Source organism: Pygocentrus nattereri, chromosome 10 (genome assembly GCF_015220715.1).
Source record: "Pygocentrus nattereri isolate fPygNat1 chromosome 10, fPygNat1.pri, whole genome shotgun sequence".
In the NCBI taxonomy this organism is placed as follows: domain Eukaryota; kingdom Metazoa; phylum Chordata; class Actinopteri; order Characiformes; family Serrasalmidae; genus Pygocentrus; species Pygocentrus nattereri.
The window spans coordinates 30,299,078-30,325,080 of NC_051220.1; the positions used below are offsets into that span (position 1 = coordinate 30,299,078).

At 37.6% G+C, this 26,003-nt stretch overlaps 1 protein-coding gene across 6 annotated transcripts in view; it reads left to right on the forward strand.

Moving 5' to 3' along the window:
• The window catches only part of LOC108423550 (1-phosphatidylinositol 4,5-bisphosphate phosphodiesterase beta-4), a 44,515-nt gene that overhangs the window by 1,066 nt on the left and 17,446 nt on the right, over positions 1 to 26,003 (forward strand). For 3 of the 6 annotated variants that reach the window (XM_017690942.2, XM_017690946.2, XM_037542229.1), the window contains exons 2-26: positions 2,437 to 2,525; positions 6,424 to 6,504; positions 6,689 to 6,748; positions 7,030 to 7,173; positions 8,007 to 8,086; positions 8,343 to 8,396; positions 8,582 to 8,663; positions 9,482 to 9,582; positions 9,896 to 9,953; positions 10,524 to 10,632; positions 10,929 to 11,139; positions 12,971 to 13,064; positions 13,269 to 13,348; positions 13,575 to 13,659; positions 13,781 to 13,871; positions 13,968 to 14,063; positions 14,358 to 14,455; positions 16,086 to 16,163; positions 16,304 to 16,448; positions 16,566 to 16,650; positions 18,775 to 18,899; positions 20,732 to 20,783; positions 23,109 to 23,211; positions 23,602 to 23,766; positions 25,539 to 25,743. In XM_017690942.2, the coding sequence (XP_017546431.1) occupies positions 2,437 to 2,525; positions 6,424 to 6,504; positions 6,689 to 6,748; positions 7,030 to 7,173; positions 8,007 to 8,086; positions 8,343 to 8,396; positions 8,582 to 8,663; positions 9,482 to 9,582; positions 9,896 to 9,953; positions 10,524 to 10,632; positions 10,929 to 11,139; positions 12,971 to 13,064; positions 13,269 to 13,348; positions 13,575 to 13,659; positions 13,781 to 13,871; positions 13,968 to 14,063; positions 14,358 to 14,455; positions 16,086 to 16,163; positions 16,304 to 16,448; positions 16,566 to 16,650; positions 18,775 to 18,899; positions 20,732 to 20,783; positions 23,109 to 23,211; positions 23,602 to 23,766; positions 25,539 to 25,743 (2,571 nt within the window). Of the gene's footprint in view, positions 1 to 126; positions 799 to 2,436; positions 2,526 to 6,423; positions 6,505 to 6,627; positions 6,749 to 7,029; positions 7,174 to 8,006; positions 8,087 to 8,342; positions 8,397 to 8,581; positions 8,664 to 9,481; positions 9,583 to 9,895; positions 9,954 to 10,523; positions 10,633 to 10,928; positions 11,140 to 12,970; positions 13,065 to 13,268; positions 13,349 to 13,574; positions 13,660 to 13,780; positions 13,872 to 13,967; positions 14,064 to 14,357; positions 14,456 to 16,085; positions 16,164 to 16,303; positions 16,449 to 16,565; positions 16,651 to 18,774; positions 18,900 to 20,731; positions 20,784 to 23,108; positions 23,212 to 23,601; positions 23,767 to 25,538; positions 25,744 to 26,003 lie in introns of those variants that run through there. The other 3 variants (XM_017690945.2, XM_017690944.2, XM_037542230.1) reach the window with 3 other exon arrangements.

The following is a 26,003-nucleotide window of genomic DNA, read 5'->3' on the forward strand; positions in this document are numbered from 1 at the left end:
ATAACATTGCTGTTAAAGCTATCGTGATGCAGGCCAGTTGCAGGACTAGAGAAACCTGCTGCATTTGCGACAAGAAAGGTTTGGTCTATAATGTTTTTTTTTTCCTGTGGAGCTCCACAGGATCAAGCCTCAGCTTCTGGTTCAGTTCAGCATGCATTACTGAGATCTTAATTCAGGACCTTTGAGGCCTCGTATAACATATCATGAGTGAACAGTATACTTCATGTTACATGTGAAGCAGCTCAAATCAGCTTGACAGTTTCAACAGCTTGAAGTGGTTGTAATGGACTCCAGTTGGCCCATTCTGATTTGATAAGCTTTCTATTGCTGGTAGATGATCACAAACATGGAGCAAAAGCAGACAAACATACAATGACAAACATGTTTTACCTTAGACCTCAGGAATGTTGGTAAAGTTGTGGATTTTGTAAAGGCCAAGTTCGGTTATAGTATTTCTTGGGGCTTAGCCAGTGACGACAAAATATGCAGACTCAAGCTTTATCAGTTCAGGTCCTCTTGATTACTTCAGTTGAGTGTGTCTGGAAAGTTTTAATTGTTGGACTCATGTTGATGTAAGGCGTAAAAGACCTCATTGGCGTGGAGGTTTTCAACCCTTTTTTCCAGATACATGTAAATGTGCCGTTCACTTTCTAATCCATACAGCCCATATATGGAAACTAAACTGCAAACCAGCCCACACAGGTCACATGTAACATATCGCTGCTCCCGGAACAAAACTTCATATCTCCAAAATGGTAACTTCACAGGAGAAGGAAAAAAACCTACTTTACTTTTAATGTAAGTCAGTGGAACCAGAATTTTTTACAATTCATTTTGGGTTCTTTCTTTTGGTCCATTCATCAAGACATTTACACACAATGTAAAGTGTACCATGTATTTTCAAATTATGTGTCAACCTGGGCTGCTCTTTGAATGAGGCAAAATATAAATCAGCCCATCAGAACAGACATCATTTACATATATTAGTCTAAACAGCAAGAAATACTTTTTTATATTGTTTCTTTACTTCCTTTATTCCTAATTCAAATGTAAAATTAACATAAGGAAGTTATGAGTTCTCTTTTTGGGCTACCCACTTCTAGAGCCGTTACTATTGTAATGTACTATTAGGCCAATAGGGACCATTGAAATATGAATATAATTAGTGAAAAGATTGACATTTTAAGTTAATCAGTTTTTATTATGTGACCAGTTGTAATGCTTTCAACTACTGGTAGGGGATATGTGAAAAATGTCATAGTATGATTCTTAAAGGCATTTACATGACACATATCACAATATTTTACTCCAGACAGAAAGCAATAATGGTGCCACATTTAAAAATAGCCATCGAAAGCTCTGGGCACATTGATTTTTATTCAGCATTTCACATAAATAAATCTAATTAAACAGAGCATTTTTTTTAATGAAACATGAAGTTGATCAGTGTCCTTTAAGTACGGATATGACTCTTCTATATGTGTTCAGAAGTCATATTGTTTATCATGATAGACAAGTATTACAATAACAACAAAATATCGTCATATTGCCCACCTCTACTTTCCACTGCAACCACTCTCTAATAGTAGTAGAGGACTGAATTGTTATTGGACTGATTGAGCATTTTCCCTGAATTGTTTTGCCCTGAATCTTCTGAATCAAAAGGGAAGAAAAGCGTTTCTGATAATAGAACCACAATGAAAAAATATTTTCACTATGTGAGTTTGCTAGAAAACAATCCATCATCATCTGTCCAGCACATAACTTCATGTGACATCTACGATATAGGCCTTCACATACAATCTCACAAGGGGGAGTTACTGACTAAATTTGCAACAGCATAACTCTGAATTCAGGACTCATGCCTGCTCTTTGATTGCTTTAACATGGCCTGAGCAATAGTGTCACTCATATGCACACAGACTCGCACCCATACATCTGCACACACACGCACAACAACAGCACGCTTTGAAGCCTAATCTGCTTTTTACATCATTAGTTCAATTATTGTTCATAGAGAGGTCTAATAACATTTTTATATGTGGGGCTTATTCAGTTGAGTTGTTCTAAATTAATAGAACTGAATCACTCACAAAAAATCAAACTCTTACTGAATTGGCCTGGTACTGATCGATATCAGTGCACATCTAAAGGGATATAAGTTTGAGATGGTAAACAGATTAAACAAAATAAATAAATGATAAATAAATCTCTGTTTGTTGTGAAAGCTTCAAAAAGCTTCAACAGAAGAGAAGCTTAATGTTTTGGGTCACATCTACAACCAGTCAAACCAATGGAGCACTGTGGCACCACCCATTGCTTGTATTTATGGATGCTTGCCCTGGTTTGTATCTTCTCCTGATGTGTCCTCTGTGATGCCATTCTTTTGTTTTTTTTTTGTTACCATCTGCCCACATTGCTGCCTCTTTCTTGTAGGTCAAATGGCAAAAGCGTATGAGTTTAACTGGCAGCGGCCAGTGCCTTACTGTATGCAAGAGGGAGCGTATTTTGATAGATTTGATGAGGTAAGCAAATCATTTACTCTGTCTTTCATGTGGTTGATATGTTGATTTTGTTCATTTGTTTCTTAGGACTTATTATTTTGAATTCTTTATCTACTCCACGTTCTTGAGAATAAGGGTTCCTTAATGGTCTTTGGAAAACTTTTCATCGGGACACGACCTTTAAACTTACATTAAACTTTAAAACTGTTCTTCACACTTACACATCTCATGTCCACAGAAAGATGCTTTTGAGAACCAGAAATAAATTCTTTTGTATCGCACCAAAAACCTTTTCTGAGTGCATCATTGTAGTGCCTTTGAGTTCATTCCTGAAAGAAAAGATAATAAATGTGTCCTCTTACAAAGTACTGCACTAATATCTCACTCACTCTAATGGAAACTCTGAGACAGATTTCTTTTATTATACTGGCCTGTGTTAACAGTGATTTTATTGTGGGTAAAGGTGTTATGGGGCCTGACGTGGAGTAAAATCACTGTTATGCACTGCCTTGTGTAGCTTATTGCTTTTACAGCACACAACATAAAACAAGTTTGTTTAGAGTATAAATGTTTTATATCCAGCAGCACTGCTGTGTCTGATCCACTCATACCAGCATCACACACACTAACACACCACCACCATGTCATTAGTCATTGCAGTGCTGAGATTGACCCACCACCAAAATAATACCTGTTCTGTGGTGGTCTTATTGGGGTCCTGACTATTATGAAGAGAAATAGATGGACTACAGTCTGCAGTTGTAGAACTACAAAGTGCTTTTGTTTGACGGACCTGTTATAGTGAACAAAAAGTGTAGATTCAAGGTGATGTACTTAATGAAGTGTCTGGTTTGTGTACATATCCGTAGTCCTGTTCCATGCAAAATCTTTTGCTTTATAAGTAGTTTTTGCAGCAAGTTACCACTGTGATGACAATGCTAATTTCCATTAGTGCATCTATGCAATTGGCAGTCTTATTAGCTTAAGGCTAAGTGTGCATCCCTTTTTCCACACTGGTGCTATATCTGAAATGGCTCCTCTGTCCCTACACAGTGCATTATGTCGGAATTGCACATTATGTAGGAATATTGGCTCAGTTGTTTAAGCGGTTATTACAGTTTTTAGGACCTGAACTATCCGTTTCATAAAACAAATGTTCATTCTGTGCAGATATCTTTAGTCTAGTGTTATTCAGTCACAGAAATTTAAAGAACAGCAGCTTTCAGTTAATGGTTTTTGTTTCAGATATTTGCACGCTCCCTCAGAGATTCTGTGCATGCATGTGCTTCAGCTCATGTTGCCTTTGGTCTAAAGCAGTCATTCCATGGATTCTGTATCTTTGAAAGTCGTCAGTTGCTGGGGACATCTGTGTTCTCAAATGCCCCTTGAGAATTCCTGGTCAGGCCATGGAAGTTTATCTTGGACTGGACATTTTTGGAAGGCTGTATTCTCACGTAGGATGTGTGAGTGACCAGGCTCAAGCTGTCAAAGTATGAATCTCCCCAGGGCTTCACAAAGCGCTCTGGGAGTTCTCTCTCTCCGTTCATATTAAAAAGGAAGTTTAGCCATGTTTGTTTGGTTAGTGAATCTCCTCTGAAAATCCATTGTGTTTCTTTTGTGAATTACAAGGAATTCTAAAACAGGCATTAGCAAGGATAGATCTTAATATGTTGATGTTTATTATGTGGCGTCTTTGCTTTGTTTATTTTTTCCCAAAACAGCCTTATCTATGAAGTTCGGTAGGACATAAATAAAAAGGCCATTCAAGTTTATTTCAGACACAGATGTAAAGAGAGAATTTCCCACAGTACCTCTGAGTTTCACAAAGTGCTTCAACTGAAGATGCCAGTGAGGTGATACTGGATTTAAAGGCCTTGCTGGCTTAAATGAGCTGCTTATGCAAATATGGAAAAACTTGAATTACCAATTAAACAACTGTTTATAAAGCCACAAGTTGTATATACATTATTAGGTTACTGCATATTAATCAATTGATTATATATAAAATGAGCAGAAACAAACATTCAGACGCTATTGTTATCATTATTTAATATACTTCCAGTGGTGGAGGTGAAGGAGCCTTTTAAATGGACCCTTAAATGGGAAAAGCTACAGAGCCCTAGCAAAGACCTTAAACGTCCCTGTCAGTGCAGTTGATTTAATAGTTTGCGATTTAGAAAGTTCAGAGAACCACAACTAATCACCGCTGGACAAGCACAGCGTGCAAGATTTCTCATGATAAGGAAAGCAAGAGAGAAATCAACAGCTGTTTGAAAGAGTTGCAGGGTGTCTTGAAAGAAGCAGAACAACAATTACACTGTGCCAACAGCCAATGCAGAACTTGCCTGCTTAAAAAAGGAGCATTGAGATACACGTCTATATATTTTGCACACGAACATTTAGACAAATCAGGAATTGTTTGGAATAATGTACTCTAGTCAGCTTTGGAGAAATATATGATGATATGGGGCTGCTTCACTACAAATGGTATTGAGGCATCACATGTTATCGAAGGAAACAGGAGTGAATGATGGATTATAACATATCATAAGCTGAGAGACTGCATGTGTAGAGAAGGTGGATGTTTCAACAAGGGTTGGAGGCAATTTGCCAAGAGAAATGGGCCAAAAATGCTACAATGCAAGAAAAAGCTACTTCTTAACGTAAATGTCTTGAAGCAGTAATTGCCAACAATGACTGTTACAAAGTATTATTATTATTATTATTATTATTATTATTATTATTATTATTATTATTGTTGTATGTGCTGTCTGAATGCTGTTTTTTCAATAAGTTTTTTTGTTAATATTCATAAGGGCAAAGTTAAAATACATTGTGTGTAACTTTTAAATTGGTATATGTACGGGAAATATATTAAATAACACAAACAAGTGTCTGAATACTTGTTTACCCTCTCTGTATTCAGATGAAGGTCAGCACTGAGTGTGTTCATTTGTGTAGTGTTTATTAGGTTCTGATCAGCACATAAGTAAACCTACATTGAGGTCCTGTGGGTTTATCAGTACAGAAAAAAATCTTATTAATAAAGCACATCAGTGGCTTGCTTTATTATTGTTACAAGTAATACATCACTGATGTGAGGAACCGCTTACAGAGAATGCTAAGCTACCAGTCACCACCTGCTCCCTCCTGTTACAACCAGACAGACTGAAGTGGTAACTTTGAACACCATCTTGGCAAGAATAAGAAACATAAGATGTATCCATGAGGATAAATTATAACACATAAAAACTTGCAACAAAAAAAATTGCAACAATGTCAATCAGAGTGTTTTGATGTGAAATGGTTAATTGTAGAGAAAAGATAAGACTCTGATTTTCTTTACAGCGGCGGTGGCAGGAACTAGGGGTCACAATGACTATAACACATGTATATCTGTTTATAATCCAAAATGACCTGTGAACCTACATGTCTTCTGAGCTTTTGAGTTTTTATATGTAATGTTGTTGATGGTAACATAGTGGTTGATCTTAAAAAAAAAAAAAAATAGTTTCCTTTAGGGACTATTTTGCCTTGTAGCTCCCTACATGTATTTCTCCACCCTGAATGGATCTACAAGTGTGTTTTTTAGATCCTTTTTGGATTTTGGGTTAAAACCTTCTCAAAACTATAATTAATCAATGCCTTAGAGCATTATGCAGTATACCTGTAACAATTATGTCTGTAAGGACTTTCTGTGAGTTAGCATTTACAGACATTAAATTCTTCAGACGTCTGGTTCCTATCATCACCACTGTGAACACTTCTGACTGGGTAAGTCCTCTACTGTGAAGTGTTTCACATCAGAACACTTTGAAAGGCTCTATTTACATCTATGATTTAATTATGTGGAAATTTAAAAAACAGTGGTGGGATTCCCCTTTAAATTAAAATTCATTAAACGTCTTTTCTCCTCTAGGACCCGTTTGTGTTTGAACCTAACTGCTTTTTCAGAGTGGATACCTTTGGCTTCTTTGTCACGTGGAAGAGCGAAGGAAAGGTATGATTATTCCTGTGAGACTAATTCAGTAAAGCTATCAACTTCATAGTCATTTCAATGGATTACAGAGCCAATTTGTGTTAACTCCGTGTCTGTGTTTGCACTATGATGTTGATGACTCAGCTTTTGTGCGTGAGGGATTTGTCACAGATGCGGTGTCCGTGTTTCAATGCTTCAACTATAGGAAGGTCAGGTTCTGGAGTGTTCTTTGATCAACAGCATACGGAACACAAATGTGCCTAAGGTAAGGTCACTAACGTGCAGAGATTATTGCATTTTTAAATGTGACTTGGATCTCATACATAAAGACGAACTATAATAAAAAGTTCAAACATTCTCAGGCTTGTGATAAGAGAGAGGATTCTTAATGTATTTTGTTTGGTTCGTGTTATGTTGTGGCCCAGAGTGCAGCCATCATTGTCCTTTTATTGCATCCATGACCTAGCCTGCAGCATACATTGCAGTACGTGCTCTAGAGTAGCGTGTACGGTAATGTATTCAGCTTTCTGCTTCATGGCCCTGCAGGATCTGAAGATTCTTTCAGCACTGGAGGCCACAGGGAAGAGTGAGGGTGACTTAGAGGGCAGGATCATCTGCATATGCAGCGGCACTGACCTGGTCAATCTCAGCTTCATGTACATAGTGGCCCAAAACATTAGCATTGCAAAGGTAACTTCACCAAAGAAGTAGGTAATCTGTTCCCTTCGTTATTCTCGAGAATATGCTTTACAGAAACCAGAACCATCACTAAACTTTCGGTTTCAGCTTTTGAGATCAAGAACAAAGCATTTTTATGCTGTCATCTTGATGGGTAATCCACAGCCATCTCCTAAAAAGACACTGATTTAAGCTTCTCCTCCCAAGGGCTGTAATTGCCCCAAGGCTGTATGCACTTATGTTGATCCAGCAAGTAGCTGCAACGCTGAGCCTTGACTAGGCTTGTCTCTCCGCACTGTTTTGTCTGGAACACAAGCTCAATTCATCATTATGTTTCCAAGGAGGGGAGAATGCTTGTCTCAAGTACATTTGAAGACCTCACACTTAAGCCGTAGAAGAGGCATCGTCTGTCTCCTGGAATTTTCTGTAAAAATAGCTCCCTCATGAAACTTTTATGCAGAGTGATAAGGCTCTGTCTAGATGTTTATGGCATCATTTCTTACATATCAAAAACAGCCCATCAATCATTCAGGGCTTTAAATCTAAATACAAGTTTCATGTTTTTACTGCCATAATTTCTCATAAAAGTTGAAAAGAAGGCCTGAAATGAATGCTCAATGAGAGCAGTTCCCCTGCCTGGAAGATGTCCTATTTTCACTTGAAATAATAAAAAATCTTGATCTTTAAAATAAAATATGTATATTTTCTCTGTCTATTTTTATATTTATTATTACTGTATATATGACCTCATTCTCACTGCCATAAGAACACTGTGCCTGCTGCAGAAGCATTCCCCTTGCACTTTAATTTCACCCATACATTTTCCACTCTGCCTCTGTTTGCAGCAATGGACTGACAGCTTGCGGTCATTGATTCACAACAGCCGGGCAAACAATGTGTGCCCAATGACCTGTCTAAGGAAGCAGTGAGTGCCAGACCGCCATTAGCAAACATAACCAAGCAATAAGTCACCTGATATATTTTAGGAGAGAAATGTATTGTATGCAGACTAATTTGTGAGTCTTTTAAAGCATTCATGGTCATAATTCTGCCCTAAGCAGTGGATCAAACATTGTTTCTACATCTGATTATGGCTATGCCTAAATATGCTGAAAGCATGTTTGTTAATGCAGATCACACAAGTTTCTGTCTTGATAGATAATGAGCTTTTTCCACTGTAGCTGGATGCGGCTGTCCTTTTTGACCAACATGAATGGAAAAATCCCAGTGAGAAGGTGAAGGGGGGGACATTTTTTCAAAATTAAATAATGAGCCATAATTAGTGAAGTTCTTTGTAAATACTTCTGTGTCTCGTCATTGGTAGAATGGTAGCTTTTATACCTCAGTGTAATTACTGCAGTGTTTGGTATTTGAAAAAGCCATTTTTAATGCATGCTGGTATTTGTTTCTTCGTTTGTAGCATTACAAGAACATTTGCTTCAGGAAAAACAGAGAAAGTTATATTCCAAGCACTGAAAGATCTTGGCCTACCCAGTGGAAAGGTAAAATGGAAAGCATTCTGATTTAACTTTGAAATGCTGCTGATTTTAGAGAAGCTACAATGCTGGGCTTTAAATCATGACCTAATTGATACACTGGCCTCATCTGTTTTCAGACGTTGTTAAGTATAATGAATTATACTGTCAGCAGACCATTTAATACATTCTACCTCTAACTAAATGCAATAAAATGGAAATTCTACTGATTTTCATAGTTTCAAAAGTCAGTCAGAGTGGTTTGATGCAAAATGGTTAATTCTAGAGAAAGTTAGCGATTTGGCTTTCATTACAGGGGTGGTGATAGGAACCAGGGTTGTGGGGTTGTGATGTCTATAATGTAAATGTGGCCATTTTCTTTCCTATCCAAAATTACCTGAGTTTGAGTTTTTCTGTGTAGTGTTTATAATGTTAAAATGATGGTAAATGTGAAAAAATACTTTTTTGGGGGGGCACTATTTTGGCTTACAGAGCCATGCATGTACACTATGTAATGAATGTATGTTAGAGAGTATGTTTTAGGCCAAAACCTACTCTAATATTATACATTATAAAACAATTTGTATCTGTAATTGTTTTGTTTAATTACTTTCTGTGAGTGAGCTTTCATAGGCATTAAATGCTTCAGACGTCTGGTTCCTGTCCCCACCACTGTGAGCACTTGTCATATTAAGTTTATCTTGAACGTCACATTTCATATCCGACCACTCTGGATGACTTTGTTTATGTCTTCACAATTTTATTATGCAAAAAATGTAAAATATGCCTTTAAACAGATAGCTTCAGATTTAATTAATTTTGACCCATTTTCTTGATGCTTGCAGAATGATGAAATTGAGCCAGAAGCTTTCACCTTTGAGAAGTTTTACTCTCTTACTCAGAAGATTTGCCCCAGAACTGACATTGAGGTCCTATTCAAGCAACTGTGAGTAGACATACATATGAAGTCCTCAATGAATGCTTCTTGGTTGATCAATAAAATAGGCCCTTTTATATCTTTTATAACCAAAAAGGCTGTATAGATAATTGAATGCCATTCATTTTTACTAACTTGTCTGAAATGTGCCTGACTGTAGCAGTTTAAATATTAACCTCTTCACCAAACTAAACTGCTGAAATTATTTAAGCCTAATTTACAGAAAGGGCACTTTACCTTCAAGGCAATTTTAAATTCATAGACAAGGGTCATGATTTTGTTTCACTGTGTAATTGATTGTTTTCGTCTGATATTTTTTCAGCTGTGGAGAAAAGAGTGATTATTTAAACATAGACCAATTAGTGAGCTTTCTGAATGAAGTAAGAGTTTTTCACTCATTTACTTGCTCCTGTTCCAAACTGAACTTCCTGTTTTTTAAAGTTGCATAAGTCGTACCTCACCCAGCTTGCTTCCCTCCCTTTGAGAGCCACTCTGAACTTGTAGCAAAGTGCAACTTTGTCCTTTCTCTCCTGCCACAAGCTTACTCTTCTGCTGATTTAAGCACATTTTCTCTGACTCTCTCCTAAATCTAGCTTCATTAAGTATTCTTAAAGCACTTACATGCAGAGCATAACATTTATCTCAAGTTATCTCCATAACTTTGCGTACTTACTGAGATCATTACAGCGCATACAGTTTTTTATTATCTGTACCAATGCAATATCACTAGTTTTTGTAGTAGCACAGTAGTTTAAATTCAGTGCTCATAATAAGAGCTTTTCATGTTTTAAGTGATCTGTGGTCATGCTCTGTAAGTGTGGCTTTCTTGTGTGTTTGATGTGGTTTCACTTTAAAGTGGCATCACTATACAAATTTACAACCAGAAGCACTGTAGCTGCTCCCATAGAAAATCTTGTTTTGTTGATGTTAAAATGCCTGTTTCCACACAGAACCAGCGGGACCCTCGGCTTAACGAGATTCTTTTCCCATTTTATGACTCCAAGCGTGCAAGACAAATCATAGAAATCTATGAGACTGATGAGAAGCTGAAAAGGAAAGGTAAAAGGCATTGTGAAGTGTCATCTATAAAAGTATGAATTATAACTGTTTTACATGAATCTCATTCATTTCCAGCCACAGGATCATTTCTTGCTGTAAAACTGACCACATCTTGATCACTGAGTTCCATCTAGTGGTGGAAAGTAAACATTTTTACAGTTGCCTTGTAGTGGTTAATGCATGTCAGCACTTGATAAATCGTAGGGCACTCTTGACCTTTCTTTAGTTCATCCACAGCATGAATGGATCTCATTACAGTTGTTTGCAGGACACATAAATAACTGTCTGCTTTTCAGGGCTGATGTCGTGTGATGGATTTTGTCGATACCTAATGTCTGATGAGAACGCTCCAGTATTTTTAGACCGACTGGAACTCTATCAGGACATGGACCAACCTCTTGCCCACTACTTCATCAGCTCCTCCCATAACACTTACCTGACGGGCAGGCAGTTTGGAGGGAAGTCTTCAGTGGAGATGTATCGGCAGGTTCTGCTGTCCGGCTGCAGGTGCTGTCTGCTGAAGTGCTCACATAGAAGAGCTTATTGCATTAATTCAAATTCTGATGTACAGCTGAGTGCAAAGGTTTGAATAGTTTGAAAGTTTATGACATTGTTTCTCAAAACATTTTAGTGCACAATTTCTGTCTATTTGAAAAAACCTAAAGCAAAAATTACAAAATATGTCACAACTTACATCCAGGCCACATCTTATGTTTTATTTGTTTACAATTTAATAATGTTAAATGTTATAGTAAATGAACAGGAATTGTGGATTAAAATGTAGTAGAGGATGTGTTGCATCATTTTAACTTAGAAAATTAACAAAAAATGTGATTTGTCTGGCATGCCTAAACTTTTGCATATGACAAAATGCTTCAAGGATACAAATGCATTAAGTACATCTGAGCTACGACTGAGAAAAGGCTTCCATTTGTCTCTAAAGAGGCTAAACCTCTGATTTAAAATCCGTAGAAGAACCCACTTAACAAACACTGTATGTCCAGAGTGAATTCAGCTCTTTAAGGTGCCTATTACTGGCACAGGTATTCAATTGCAGCTTTTACACCATATCAGCAAAATTATGCACACACCGCTCCTAATTATTTATCTACAATTTTTCAACCTCACCCATTGCTATCAGGTTTATAATATCAAACACACAGCCATGTAATCTCCTGAGACAAACAGTGGCAGTAGAATGGGTCGTATTGAAGACCTCAGTGACTTTAAACATTTAAGCTTACATGTTCTCTGGAGTGATGGATCGCGTTTCACTATCTGGCAGTCTGATGGATGAATCTGGGTTTGGTGGATACAGGGGACGCTACTTACCGCAGTGCATAGGTCTGGGGCTGTTTTTTAGAGTTTGATTTAGGCCCAGGTGAAGGGTAGTAATTCAAAGGTGTATATTTTGTATATTCTTCCAAATTTGTGATGACAGTTTGGGGAAGACTGCTGACAAAGCGAGAGGAACTGCAGTGGCCTACACAGAGCCCTGACCTCAACCCTGCTGAGCACTTGTGGGATGAACTTTGAACATTGATTGTGAGCCGGGCCTTCTCACTACCTGGCCTCAGAAATGCTCTTTTGACTGAAAGGGCACACATTCCCCCTGACACACTTAGAAAAGTAGAGGCTGTTACTACAGCAAACTCCCTATTAATACCCTTGATTTTGAAATCAATGTTAGATGAGCAGGTGTCTGGAAATTTTTGTACATATATCCAAAGCTGTTTATCAGTTTTTTTCTCTTTTAAATAAATTGGCAAGTATGTAGTTAATTGTTTAATTACATTTTTTGCTGTTTTAATACTAAAAATACCTGGTACTGAGTTGTGCCATTTGCCATGTAGAGAACATCTTTTTTTAAATGGACTTTCATTATAACTGACAAATTTTAATAGATTCCTGTAAGATAGGATGATCTGAGTGAGGAGATGTGGTGTCATCTGTCAACTCCAGCAGTCTATTTTTTATGTTGACATAATTCTGGGTTTACATATTTCTATCTCTACCCTAGTCATAAAACGAGCCAGATTTTCATAATTTGGCAAAACAAAGGAACATTTTGGCAACTGGAAAGGAAATATTTGCTGTTATCTATGATGACACACACAGAGATTGATTACTTAGTCTTATCTAGAAATGGATTTCTTAATTAATTTATTAACAATGAACATGTACACATGAGCACATCTTTATTACACAGCATTTAGCTATTTTGATATTACCTATTATATTTGCTAAACAAATGCAATTGGTCAGTATTTGGGGCTGACTGCACTTCCTTGCGTCCAAATGCGTACACTGAACCGGGATGTGATTATATTGGTTGTAGGTGTGTGGAGCTAGACTGCTGGGATGGAAAGGGAGAGGATCAAGAGCCTATTATCACTCATGGCAAAGCCATGTGCACAGATGTGCTTTTCAAGGTGAATAGCCCCTCCAAATGCATCAAACACATCCTGAGAGACATTCGTGATACTGAAGTGTTCGTTTAAGATCTAGCAGCATCGCTTTTTTCATCCTTCAAGGCTTATCAGCAAAGAAGTTGATCAATGTTCTGCCTTTTAAAAGCCTATAAGTACATGTAAATTGGAACTTGTTTGTAATGGTGTGATCTATTACTTTTCCAGGATGTCATTCAGGCCATTAAAGAAACTGCATTTGTGTCATCTGAGTACCCTGTAATTCTTTCATTTGAGAACCACTGCTCGTATGTATCCTTACTGCCTGTTTCTTATTTCTACACTGATTTAATAAGTAGAAAATTAATTCATTTACAGCTCATCAAATAGTAAGGCTGCAGTAAAGTGTTCAGGATTGGATTGAGTGAATAATTTCAAGCTGTTCCTTTATATTCTAGCCACTTTTTTTTTCCTTACAAATGTTAAGCATGCAGTCCTACATTGTCCACATTTTTTTTCTTTCATGTTTTTCAGGAGGCATCAACAGTACAAGCTTGCCAGATACTGTGAAGACATTTTTGGAGATGTGCTTCTCAGACAGCCTTTAGATTATTTCCCAGTACGAGTTTTACATTTGATTTGAATGGATAATGTCCTTCATTAAGTTTAATGGCATTCTTGTAGAAGACAGATTCTTTTTTTTTTTTGTTTTGTTTTTTTTTTTTTTTTTTGCATCTTAGATGGAGCCCGGACAACCTCTGCCTTCACCGAATGACCTTAAAGGAAAAATTCTCATTAAGAACAGAAGATTAAAACCTGAAGTTGAAAAAAGTGTGCTTTATTTTTTCTTGCTGAGATGAATAATAAAAACAGAACTAGAGAAACTGGTTAGTGCTCACTAAACTTTTTTTTTTTTTTTTTTGGCAGAGCAACTGGAGCACTTCAGGAAGCATATGGAAGCTGGAGAAGCCAACATGTCCACCAACATGTCTGAAGATGAGAACGAGGAGGATACTGGCTCTGGTAGGACAGTGGTGGTCCTCTAGCTGTTAAAATGCACAGCACACACTCTCATTATAAGGCACACTTGGTTGTCCCTAGATGTTGTAGGAGCATTAGCTAAATGCAGTCAAATCTAATGGTATTCCTGCTGCATGCTGAGTCACATTGAATCATGCTGAAATTTTGAGATCAGACATTTATATTGCGAAGTGAAGATGAATAATGAGTACTTGATGGATTTTTGTCTTCATTTTAAGGAGGAAATATGCCCATTTGTGTCCATGTGTGTGTGTGTGTGTGTGTGTGTGTGTGTAGCAGAGCTTGTGGATGAAGCTCACCCAGAGCGGATATGTGGCAGCCTTGTCATTGGGCAGACGACTAATAGTGAGGGAAGTGTGCTCGGGGCCACAAAGGTTGTCCCATATATTTATTTCCTCACTTGCATTTTCTTTCTTTTTATATCCATTTCACTTGCTTTATGATGAGGTACTACTCCTGAGTAAAAGGCCAATCAGTAAAGATACATTTAACTGCACACAGACATACCATGTATAGCTTTTCTAAATTTTTGTATACTTACATGACACATGAAAATATATACAGTCCACCCTTCATTTGTTTCATTTCCAGTCAATTTCAGTTTCTTTTTTATCTGTTGAATTTTGTCAGTACAAACTTCTTGACAGCTACACATCCGTTCAGATTCATAGTGTTGTCTTCTCACAGTGGAAGGATGGACAGAAACTCAGATCTGAAATGAGAGTTGAGCTTGATTTTCTCCTCTCTCTCAAAGATGAAAGCTTTAAGTGCTGTTTATCTGATGGTGACAGTTTTGGTGGTCTACCAGGTCTTGCACGGTTTTTAGGAGCCCCATTTGATCTGTCGTCTTATCATTTTTAGAGCTCCAGTTTTTGAATCTCCTGTTTTTTCCACCGTTTTTCCTTGACTTTCTGACAGTTCATGCATATGAACTTCTCCTCAGAAGCACCTCCTTTAGCCATTTTAGGTGCACATCCCAAAAAAAGGCAGTTAAAGTGTGTTTGGGTAGGTTAAAAGGTTTGGGTAGTTGTTTGTGTGAGTGTCAGTGTCTCTTTGAAGTGGAACATTATGTCAGTGTTTGGGAGCAGATGGGGAGAACAAGCTGTAACTGGTTTGTTTTAAGAGTGGAAGGTTGGAAGAGTTTAAGTGCAGTAGAGTGGACAAAAGTAAAGGGTGAACAAATCAAATACTGATGATATTGATGCTGTATGTAGTGTTGGAGGCTTTTGTGTAATACTTTGTTATGCTTTTTTTCTTTTCTTTTTTTACTGTTGCTGAAAAATGAATTACTTGTATTTAATAGCTGTTTTAATGGAAATTAAACAAAGAGGTGGTCTCTTAATTTTTCTCAGTACTGTGTAAAACACTATTTGGATGAAAATCCATATAAATAAATGTGTCAGGATTTGTTACCATTCTCTTCTTATCTATTAAATATATTAATTATTATTATACAAACAGCTAAACAAATTGAATATTAATTGCTAAGTTTTGTTTTTTTTTAATTGAGTGACCATAATGATTTTAGAAAAGGTTTTGTAATTATGATGAATTTTTATTTCTTTTATTTGAAACTGTCATGGTCTGTCATACCAACTTTAAAATGTCAGATAAGACTGTCTTTCTGTTCCAGATCGAGGAAACAGTACTGTAGTAATGACATCTCTATTTTGTATTAATGGCAGCTACACTATATGGACAAAAGGGGTTCCTAAACGCTTCCACTTTTCAGGAATACCACTCACAGTTGTTTGTGGAATATCTAGGAGGAAAGAAAACTTGTTGCAACAGTGGCGTCCTATTACAGTATCACACTCAAATTCAGTGAGCTCTTTAGAATGAGCCATTCTTTCACAAATGTTTGTAAAGGCAGACTGCATGGCTATGTGCTTGATTTTATACATCTGTGGCAATGAGACTAAATGAAACACCTGAATTCAGTGATTAAGAGGCGTGTCCCAATACTTTTGTCCATATAGTGTATCACTATTTTATGTTCTGAAGGGAAACGATGATGTTGCAGTATTAGACGCATTAGCACAAACACCCCTTGAAGCCTCATGTCAAGAAAATGGAAAGAAGGTGAATTTTGGTTTCCTTTTCTAATTGTTTAAGTTTCTTTTGAACTGTAGGATCTTGGCTCCTCAAGTTCAGTGTACTTACTGCAACTGTATTTATGCCATTTATTTCTTAACTTGTCTGAACTCCGTTCCCCTGTACAGGCTGGTGAGCCAAGCGTGGCCGATGAGCAGGCTTTGATTCAGTCGTACACATACGTTGCAGCCACCACTAATATTCATCCTTACCTATCCAGTATAATCAACTATGCTCAGGCTGTGAAGTTCCCAGGCTTTGAGGAGGCTGAAGGCAAGTTTTCTTGTATTACTTAGCCTTCAGAGTTCCTTTTCAACACTGGATCCATTTATGCATTCTTCTTATGAATGCCTACTCTGTACATTCTCTAATTCTTTCTTCTTTTTGCAGAGAAGAACATTCACTACAACATGTCCTCCTTTAATGAGTCTGTAGGCCTGGGGTACTTAAGGACCAATGCCATTGAATTTGTCAAGTATCCTTTTTGCTGTGAATGGAGCATGTGTGAAAAAAGAAACGTAAGGGTTTATTAAACAGCTAGCTCTGTAAAAAAGGATCCGTGTAACACAGAAGGGAAATTGCTGTTTCACCTGAATCATTAAAAACTTAATTATATCTTCAGGCAAAAGCAGTTGGACTAATTGTCCTAAAATTGGTTAGATAATTTCTCTCTTGCACTGATATTAAACTTTCTCAACTCCAGAATCATTGTTAATCTTACAAAAAGTGGAGCTATTTTTTTCGGTCTGTCCTAACCTGTCAGCTTGTACTTTAGTGCCCTTTTCCCTTGCCATGCTGCACTGTTTTTCTGGCTACACAGGCAGATTCTAGTGCTTTTTTAAAGCTTCTTCAGCACATTTAAGCAGGGAAACATACTGTTCCACCATTGTTGCTGTGTGCAGCCTCATAAGCCAGCCTCAGTGATAACAGTTGGCTAAACCCTGCTACCAGGCCTTGCTAGCATATATTTACTCATGCTAAATGCTTCTAAAAGTACTTTACAGTGCCAGATTTGGGGAGCAAGAAGTGCTTGACTACCTTTTTTGCCCCTTATTGGACTGACTAGCTGTTGCTACATTGTCAAGCATGTGTATCCACTAATAGCTGCTTAATTCACAAGCTCGCCACTACCTGTCATCTTGGTTCCGTGTTAAAATTCCAGTTTCTCCAAACATTCTGTAAACCTGTTCTGCAAATGGTGTCGTGCACATATTTGAACAGAACACATAAAGAGCATTTTGGAAAGACAAATGTTGTGCAAGCCGTTTAGGACAAGTCTGTTGTACTTGCAACACTGGGCCTATCGTGCTAATGCTGCCAGCCCATTGCTCGCCTCTATCAGCCAAGCAGGTGGCATGACAAGGTTGAGGCACAGAGCTGATGCACATTGGACCCTGTAGGAAGAATAATCTGTCACCGCACCCAAGCAAGCAGAGCCTCTAAGACTGACTGGCATTGCATGCAACTGTTCGTTTGTTTCAACAGACCGGCTTAAGGCCGCGCTTTGTTGAGACGGTGCCTCTCACTCTGGACTGTGGAAGTTATTTGGTTGACATACAGCTCCAAGGGCTTAGCTGCTCCTTTGTAGGTTATTGCCCATTCTGACTGCGCTCTAATGGATATTTTTTTATGGAAACCCCTTTGAGCTGTTGTAGTGCTTAGACCTCTGCTTATGACGTTCTACATTGTGAATATTACAGTGCCATCTCTGTCACACAGCATGTTGAACAGGTTCTGGTTCAGTGTCATGATGTACTCCCAGTTCTAATGTTTTTTGACTTGCATTACAGGCAGTTAGTTGACATATTCAGAACCTTCACAACTAGGGACTGCTGTGTCTGAGTGACTTATTGAGAATGGCTGACTTTTGTATGAGATGAGTTCCATAAGGAAATAAAGTGGGTAACTTACCTCAAGTGAGCTGTTCTATCATTGTGCCATGAATTACAAATTGTCTTCAGAATGAGTGATATATTTATATTGATCACAACTGGAACTGGATATGGCTGTCAGTGGTGGGTTTGGCCTACACTGGGAAATATTCCTTTGCATTTCCTTCGGGCTTGTATACACTTGTACTTGAATTTGAATCTAAGCTTCTGACTAACTGTTTACAAATGTTGCGTGTGACTTGCAATATATCATAATACTGCCAAGGGGCAGGAGTGCGCAGTGAATAGTAAGTGCACTCTTGCTATGAATGAAACAATACCAAGCTTAAGAGCTGCCTCTCTGGCTGAAGCTTTTAATGCTTTTTGAAGTGAGTAAGAACAGTAGAATGAATAGATTTTTATCTGGCCTTTGGAAGAGAAAATATTTGTGGAACTGGAAATGCACAGCATTTCTAAGAACATGTAAGAAAAACGTGTAAAAAACGAAAGAAGACTAGAGTAGCTGGAGAAGCGTCACTGGAGTAGAGAGTGAAATTTCTGTCTGTTCTAGTCCAAAAAGATGAATTTAAAAATGAGTGTGCTTGTGGGCTGCAAAAACAACAGTCCCATAGAATAAACCTGATTCTAGTGTAACCTATAAATAATCTACTGTTTCCTCTTCAATCTCAAAAATCATCCGTGGTTTTTTCGCTGAATGAGATGCACAGCTACAACAAGCGGCAGATGAGTCGGATCTACCCCAAAGGAGGCAGAGTGGACTCCAGTAATTATATGCCTCAGATCTTCTGGAACGCCGGCTGCCAGATGGTTTCTCTGAACTTTCAAACCCCAGGTAATGCAGACACCACTGCTGCTGTTGCATGCTGCCGTAACCCCCCTCTGTTCACACTGCGGTCACTGACACACTAACACGTACATTATTCTCCACAGCATGCCACAATCGAACCGCCTGCATCACATTTGACCATAGTCTGCTTGTAGAACAGTGTTGGGTGTTGTGAGTAAATGAAGGAGAAAAGTCAGTTCCATTTCCACTCCTATCAGAACAGGATGCAGAACTAGGGTGCAGTTTTTGCAAATTTAAAGTGTCAAACATTGTGCAATGTTAAATACTGCAATTAAAACTGGTTGATGTGACCATTAACCCTTACACGTCACATTTATTTGACATGTTTCTTACTTATAGCTTATAGCTCAGACATGCTGATTTACAATTTTCAGACAATACTATAGCTGGTCAGTGTGGCCGAAACATAACATCATTACACTGAAAAACTTTTTCATGATACATGATATTTAGTTTTTCTGAGTTTGATAACTTACCCAACCCAATCCATCAATAATGTCTCATTTTTAAAAAATCAGCATTTCTCATATAGTGCTGCACTACTTTTGCTGTTTGTACTTAATTAAGTACTAAAGATATCCACAAAATACACAGAAAAGCATGCTACATACGGTACTGTGCAAAAGTCAGAGACCATCGTTCATTTATTTAATTTAATCAAAACATCAGTCAAGTAAAAATAATTATTTTTACAGGATGTATTTTTGAGGTGATTAGATACAAGATAAACTTGCATAAGGAAAAGAAAGTCAAAGAAGTTCAAAGTTTTGTTCAATTGTTAAAAGATAGAGAAAATGGGATTACTTGGATTGTGAGAAGCAGAAAATGCAACCAACTTCTAAGACTGAGGTGCAGAAAATGTCCCTCCAAAATTCTTTGAAAAACTGTAAACATGTGTCTAAAAATAATGGAAGCTGCAATAAAAGCAAAGAGTGAACGCTAGTTACTGAAAAAATATGTAGTTAAATAAATGCAGGGTGGTTGCTTACTTTTCACAGTACTGTAATTTATCATGATAACAATAAAATATCATCTTACCCACCTCTAGCTAATAACACATTTGTGTTTTTAAGTAGAAGAGGAGATATTTTATGGTGATTTGAAATTGATTGGACGTTGTTGTGCTTAATGCCTTGTTTTGCAGACTCGTGCATAGAATGCACGTCCATAGTCTCCATAGAATATAAATCAAAGTGTAATTCATTGCTTAACCATCATAAAGGCTTCAGAAATGCGTAATTACATAATTTCATTTAAATTGTGTAGCCAAGGAAGGCAGTACCTTGACTTCTTAGGGTTAAAAAAAGTCTCACTACATCTCACCTTGCTGCTTATTTGAGAAGGAATATTTTTGAATACTAAAGACAAGCTCTCAATCTAGGAACCTTTGTGCTGTTCCAAGACATCTGGAGTGGCCATATTTCAGGGCTTGTTCTGATATCCTCTGCATACCTGAAACGCAGATGAGTGTGTGCTCAGCAATCAGCGGCCTGTTTGTACTACTGCTGTCTTCTGAGACAGAATATGCCACACACTGTTCGCGAGACAGAAAGTAATAGCAGCTACGTGCAAAGAAATCATATTAATATCTCAAATATACAGTCAAACCAAAACCTGAAGTTGTTAAGCTAAAAGACATGTGCCTGGTCCCACCATATCAGTGTCCCATCTCCACATGTGTCTTGTCAGCTCTATGGTGAAGCCTGAAAAAGGCTCAGTTCCTAGTCAGTATTGAAATCCAGATGGTGGAAAGCATGTGTGGAAATTTTTAATTTAGTATATGATGTCCTGTTAGTGTTACCTACTGTGTTTTCTAGATTTGGCAATGCAGCTGAACCAAGGAAAGTTTGAGTACAACGGATCATGTGGGTAAGTGAATATTATATCACCATTAACATTTAAAGATGACCACTAAGTCGTAAGTTGCTTTTAGAGAGGATCATTTATTTTGAAAGTTTAATTACAATTTTATGAGCATATAATATAGTTGTGCTAATATTTAATCTTTCCTTGAGTGCTGAGAACACAGCCAATAAGGCTTGAGTTGTTTTTTTTAGCTGATTTAGGATTGCATCTGTATGTGTACCTGATTAATGAAGGAGAGCTATTTCTTCTTGGCTATAAATGTGATATAAAATAAACTATCAAGTCAAACATCATAAAGCGGTCATAAACAGTTATAAATATTGGTCGTGAATTATAGTATTACATTTGGATTCACTTAATAAAGTTGGATCAGATTAGATAATGCTAATTCATCCATAAATGTAAGGTTAAAATACAAGCCACAATCCCAGAAAGGTTGGAACAGTGTATGAAATTACAATAATAATAGAAAGCAGTGATTTTGTAAATCCATTTAGCCATGTATTTAAATGAAAACGGTACAAAGACATGTCATTTAATGTTTTGTCTGTTTTTTATAAATATACACTCGTTCTAAAGTTTATCCCTGCAGCACATTCCAGAAAAAAAAATGAGACAGAGAAATGTTCAAAAAAGCATCTTAATAATGCTTGGGTATAAAAGGAGCATCCAGGAAAGGCCTAGAGCTTTATAAGCAAACATGAGTCGAGCCTCGCTATTTGCCAAAAAAAATATGAATAATCCATCAGTTTTAAGAGGGATTGTAAGGATTTTCAGTATTTCACCCTGTGCAGTGAATAATATCAAAAGATTGATAGAACCTGGAGAAATCTCTGTTCGTAAAGGACAAGGGCAACCCCAGATGGGTTCAGGAAAACTTTGACAAAAAACTATCAGTATGCACTGTTCATCACCGCATCCACAAATTCAGGTTCTGTACTGTACTATGCAGAGCGGAAGCCACATATTAACAATGCCCAGAAACTCTGCCAACTTCTCTGAGCTCAAGCTTTTTTGAAATGGACTGATGCAGAGTAGAAACGTCCTGTGGTCTGACGTCAACTTTTTGGAAGTAATGGATGCCATGTTCTCCAGGCCTAAAAAGAAAAGGACCATCCAAATTGTTACTGATGTAAATTTCAGAAGTCTGGGCCTGTCATGGAATGGGGGTGTATAAGTACTCCTGCAAGAGCAACTTGCACTGTGAAGGCGATGTTAAAGCTGAAAACATAAACACATTTCTAGCCTTCTAAACTATGTCTTTTTCAGCAATGTACATGCTCATTTTAGCATGACAACACCAAGCCACATTCTTCGTGTTACAACAGCATAGCTGCGTAATCAGAGCAGTGTTAGCTTGGCCTGTCTTTAGTCCAGACCTGTCTCTTATTGAAAACGTGTGGCACATAATGAAGTGCAAAACATAAAGACCTCATGAGGCTCAACAGCTAAATACCTGTATAATGGCAAAAAAAATCCACTTTCAAAACTAGATCAATTGGTGTTTTCAGTCTCAATGATTGTGTATTTAAAAAGAAAGGTGATATAACACAATGGTAAACATGCTCCTTTCCCAAGTTTTTGGAACAGGGTACTGGCATCCAAATTCATGAAGGTTATACAATTTAGTGGTAAAACATTAAACTGAATATGTCAAACACAATTTATTCAATCACTGTATTCTGTGTATTTAATAGAAATTATATACTGTTATATAGCAGAGAAGTGGGACTGTCCCTACTATACTTAACTTTCAGTGGTGCCTCTAATAGATAAAAGTTAAATATTCATAACAGTTTAGAACAGATAAATTTAGAAATTTGTGTTCAATTTCACGCTCAGTTTCTCTATGGCTAAAATCTCATTAAAAACAGAGCTAAAAAAAAGAGTGAGGATGTAATATGTGTGTATCCTGTAGTATATTTACTCTGGATTATGCACCAATTAGTTGTGAGTGCAGTGGACCTGCTCCTTGAAAAGCACATAATCCATAGAACTGCCGCAGTTGACAGTGTTAATTACTTGCATCAAGTAACGATGTGCGAAGCACGCTGTGAAGAGAGCTGTGATACTGTGAAAACTCTAAACATATTAATCAACACATTCATCAAGGCAAAGCTGTGCAGTATCCATTAGTGTTATGTTCAGAAGTGTAAATTGAATATAGGACAAGCGGGGCTTAATTAAATGGGTCATTGCTCTAAGGTGACTGAAGATAATGGCTGTAATGATGAACGACTCAGTGGCACCTTAATGCAAATAAGCCACCCTGCTTTTGACAGCCTGCTTGTTGTGTTTTTTTTTTTTTGTTTTTTTTTGTCCTGGCAGATATTTGCTGAAGCCAGATTTCATGCGTCGTCCCGACCGAATGTTTGATCCTTTTTCGGAGACTCCTGTTGATGGAGTGATTGCAGCTACTTGCAGCGTCCAGGTTATTCCCTTTGAGATGTCGATTATTGTTTTTAAACCTTTTTTGGGGGGTGGGGGTGCTGAGGCTTTTCGGGGGGGGGCGCGGGGGGGGATGGGGGTTTAGAAGGGGGGGGGGTGGCATTGAGTAGTATCTGATCTTTTGAAAGTGTGCAGTGGGTTGGGGAGACAGGGCTCCCCGCTAAAGCCACTTGGGGTATTTAACTTGTGTGTATGATGGCAGAGATCAGAGGAAGGCCATGTAAGTGCCTGCAATCCTCTGCCTTGGCATCCAAGTCTCGTATTCCCCCTTCTCGAATTTGAACTTTTCTGTTTCTGTTTTGAAGCCTAAAACTGCTGCAAGAATTCTTGCCGAATGCTAGAAAATATTTTTCTCATTTTTGTCATGTTTAAGGTGATTTCAGGCCAGTTTTTGTCTGACAAGAAGATTGGCACATATGTGGAGGTGGACATGTATGGTCTGCCCACAGATACCATTCGCAAAGAGTTTCGCACCAGGATGGTAATGAACAATGGACTAAATCCTGTTTACAACGAGGAGCCTTTTGTGTTCAGAAAGGTAAGCTTAAGATCTTCTATATTACTATGAATGGGCATATACAGCATTGTATATAAATTATTATAGGCACCTGAGATTAAAAAAAAAACAATTAAATGTTTATCTGCTGAGAAAACACTAATATTAGAAAAAAATCAAATAACATTAACACAATAAATAGGGATTTTAAGTGTTTTAGTTTAACTCTTTCCAGACCTCTCCTTTTACCAGTCCAGTATTAATTGAAGTTACCTTTCATTCAATGAAATCTGGTGTGCTGCTGATAGATTTAGACCAATCTAAGCAATGACTGGGGACATCGAAGAGCAGCAACCAGAACCAACCTTTGTTCTTCTAACTAACACACAAGATATCAAATACCTTTTTGAAACCAATAAATTCTTGTTACTTTTAACTTTTACTGTTTGCTTGAATGCTATGTGGTGTTTCTTTATGAGCAAAAACACAGCTATTTTCATAATAAATGGTTTTAAACTATTTGCTTATGTGTTTAAGACTTTTGCAGCGTATTTGATGTGGCCTTTATGTGTTGTAAACATTACCCAAAAAACTAACAAAAATATGTATATACCCCCTTATTATTTAATTTCCTGTCAAAAAGTCTAGAAATTAGACATTATTCAGTTTTTAAGAGAATATTACATCAGATTTACAAAGAGAATAGGTAATCCACTTGCAGAAAAAAATAAAATCCAGTTTCCAAAACTGGAGTTCAAAAAAGTATCAACAGCTGTCACCATCAGATAAACTAGGGGTGGCAAACTGTGGGTCGTGGAGGGCCGGTGTCCAGCATTATTTGGTGATTTTTCCTGCAATAAACACACCTACTAAACCTGGCAAATAGCTGGCAAGTTGAATCAGTTGTATTTGAGAAAAAACAACAACAAAAAAATCACCAAACTGCTGCACTCTGGCCCTCCAGCACTGGAGTTTGCCACCCCTGAGATAAACAGAAGCTCAATTCTGCTTTCAGATCTGGGGGAAAAAATCAACAGTTGTTTCTATTTCTGTCCATCCTTCCACTGTGAGAAGACAACTCCTCAACACTAAGTCTGAAAGGATGTGTAGCTGTCAATAAGCTATTACTGAGAAAAGGAAGAAAAGAACAGACAGAGCAGACAAAATATTTTTTATTAATGAAGCCAAGAATTCTCAGAACAATGGACTGGCCTCCCCTCAGGCCAGACCTCGACATCACTGAATATCAGTGAGTACGAGAAATTATGAAAAGTATCCCTGCAGATGTATTACAAAACCTGAAAGCAAACCTCTTGACAAGAATGGAAGTTGTAATAAAGGCAAAAGGGTAGATGCACTGAACACTGAAAAAAAAAATGTATTTAGTTGTTGAGGCTTCAGTGTAATTTTCTGTTTTTTGTTTATTTTTTTCCTTGGAACTGAAAAATGCAGGTTCATAGTGGCAGTTTTGACTGGAAATTAAATAAATGAAGGATGGTCTCTGACTTCTGCACAGTACAGTTTATTTTACCATTTAATTATGTTTTATTGTCACCATTTTATCATTTGGTATCATAAATCCTTTATAAAATCATTAAGTTTAATCTACAGAAAGCTACAGCAATATAAAAGCAATATAAGAGGAAAAGCTACTGTGTGTCTTTTCATGCCTCTCTGCTCTGTCCTCATGTCTTTGCTTCACTGCACTGTGGATTTCTGCTTATCACTGAAATTCCTTATGTACACACACACACGCGCGTACACACACACACACTCAACCGAGAGTGAATAATACACTTTCTGCCAACCCAAAGGTAATCCTACCGGACCTTGCAGTGCTCAGAATAGCGGTGTATGATGACAACAATAAGCTGATTGGCCAGAGGATTCTCCCCCTGGACGGTCTGGAGGCTGGCTACAGACACATCTCCCTACGAAACGAGGGCAACAAGCCTCTCTCTTTGCCCACTGTCTTCTGCAATATCGTCTTAAAAACATACGTACCCGACGGGTTTGGAGGTCAGGCAGTTTTAACAGTATCTGCTACACAAATGCCTATAGAGAGGCCAGTGTTGTCTTGTCTTGCAAGTTTAAACTTCCAAGAAATAAATTCATGTCTCTAAGGTGCTGTCAGCAGATCAACACTTCAGTTTCACTCTTATATCTACCTGACTTGCATGCTAGTTTGATAGAAGTTACTTTGTAACTTTTAGCTGTTGCTATATGTACCTTTGCTATTGCTATATAAGCCTTAAGGTAAGGTTAATAACTGTAAAAAG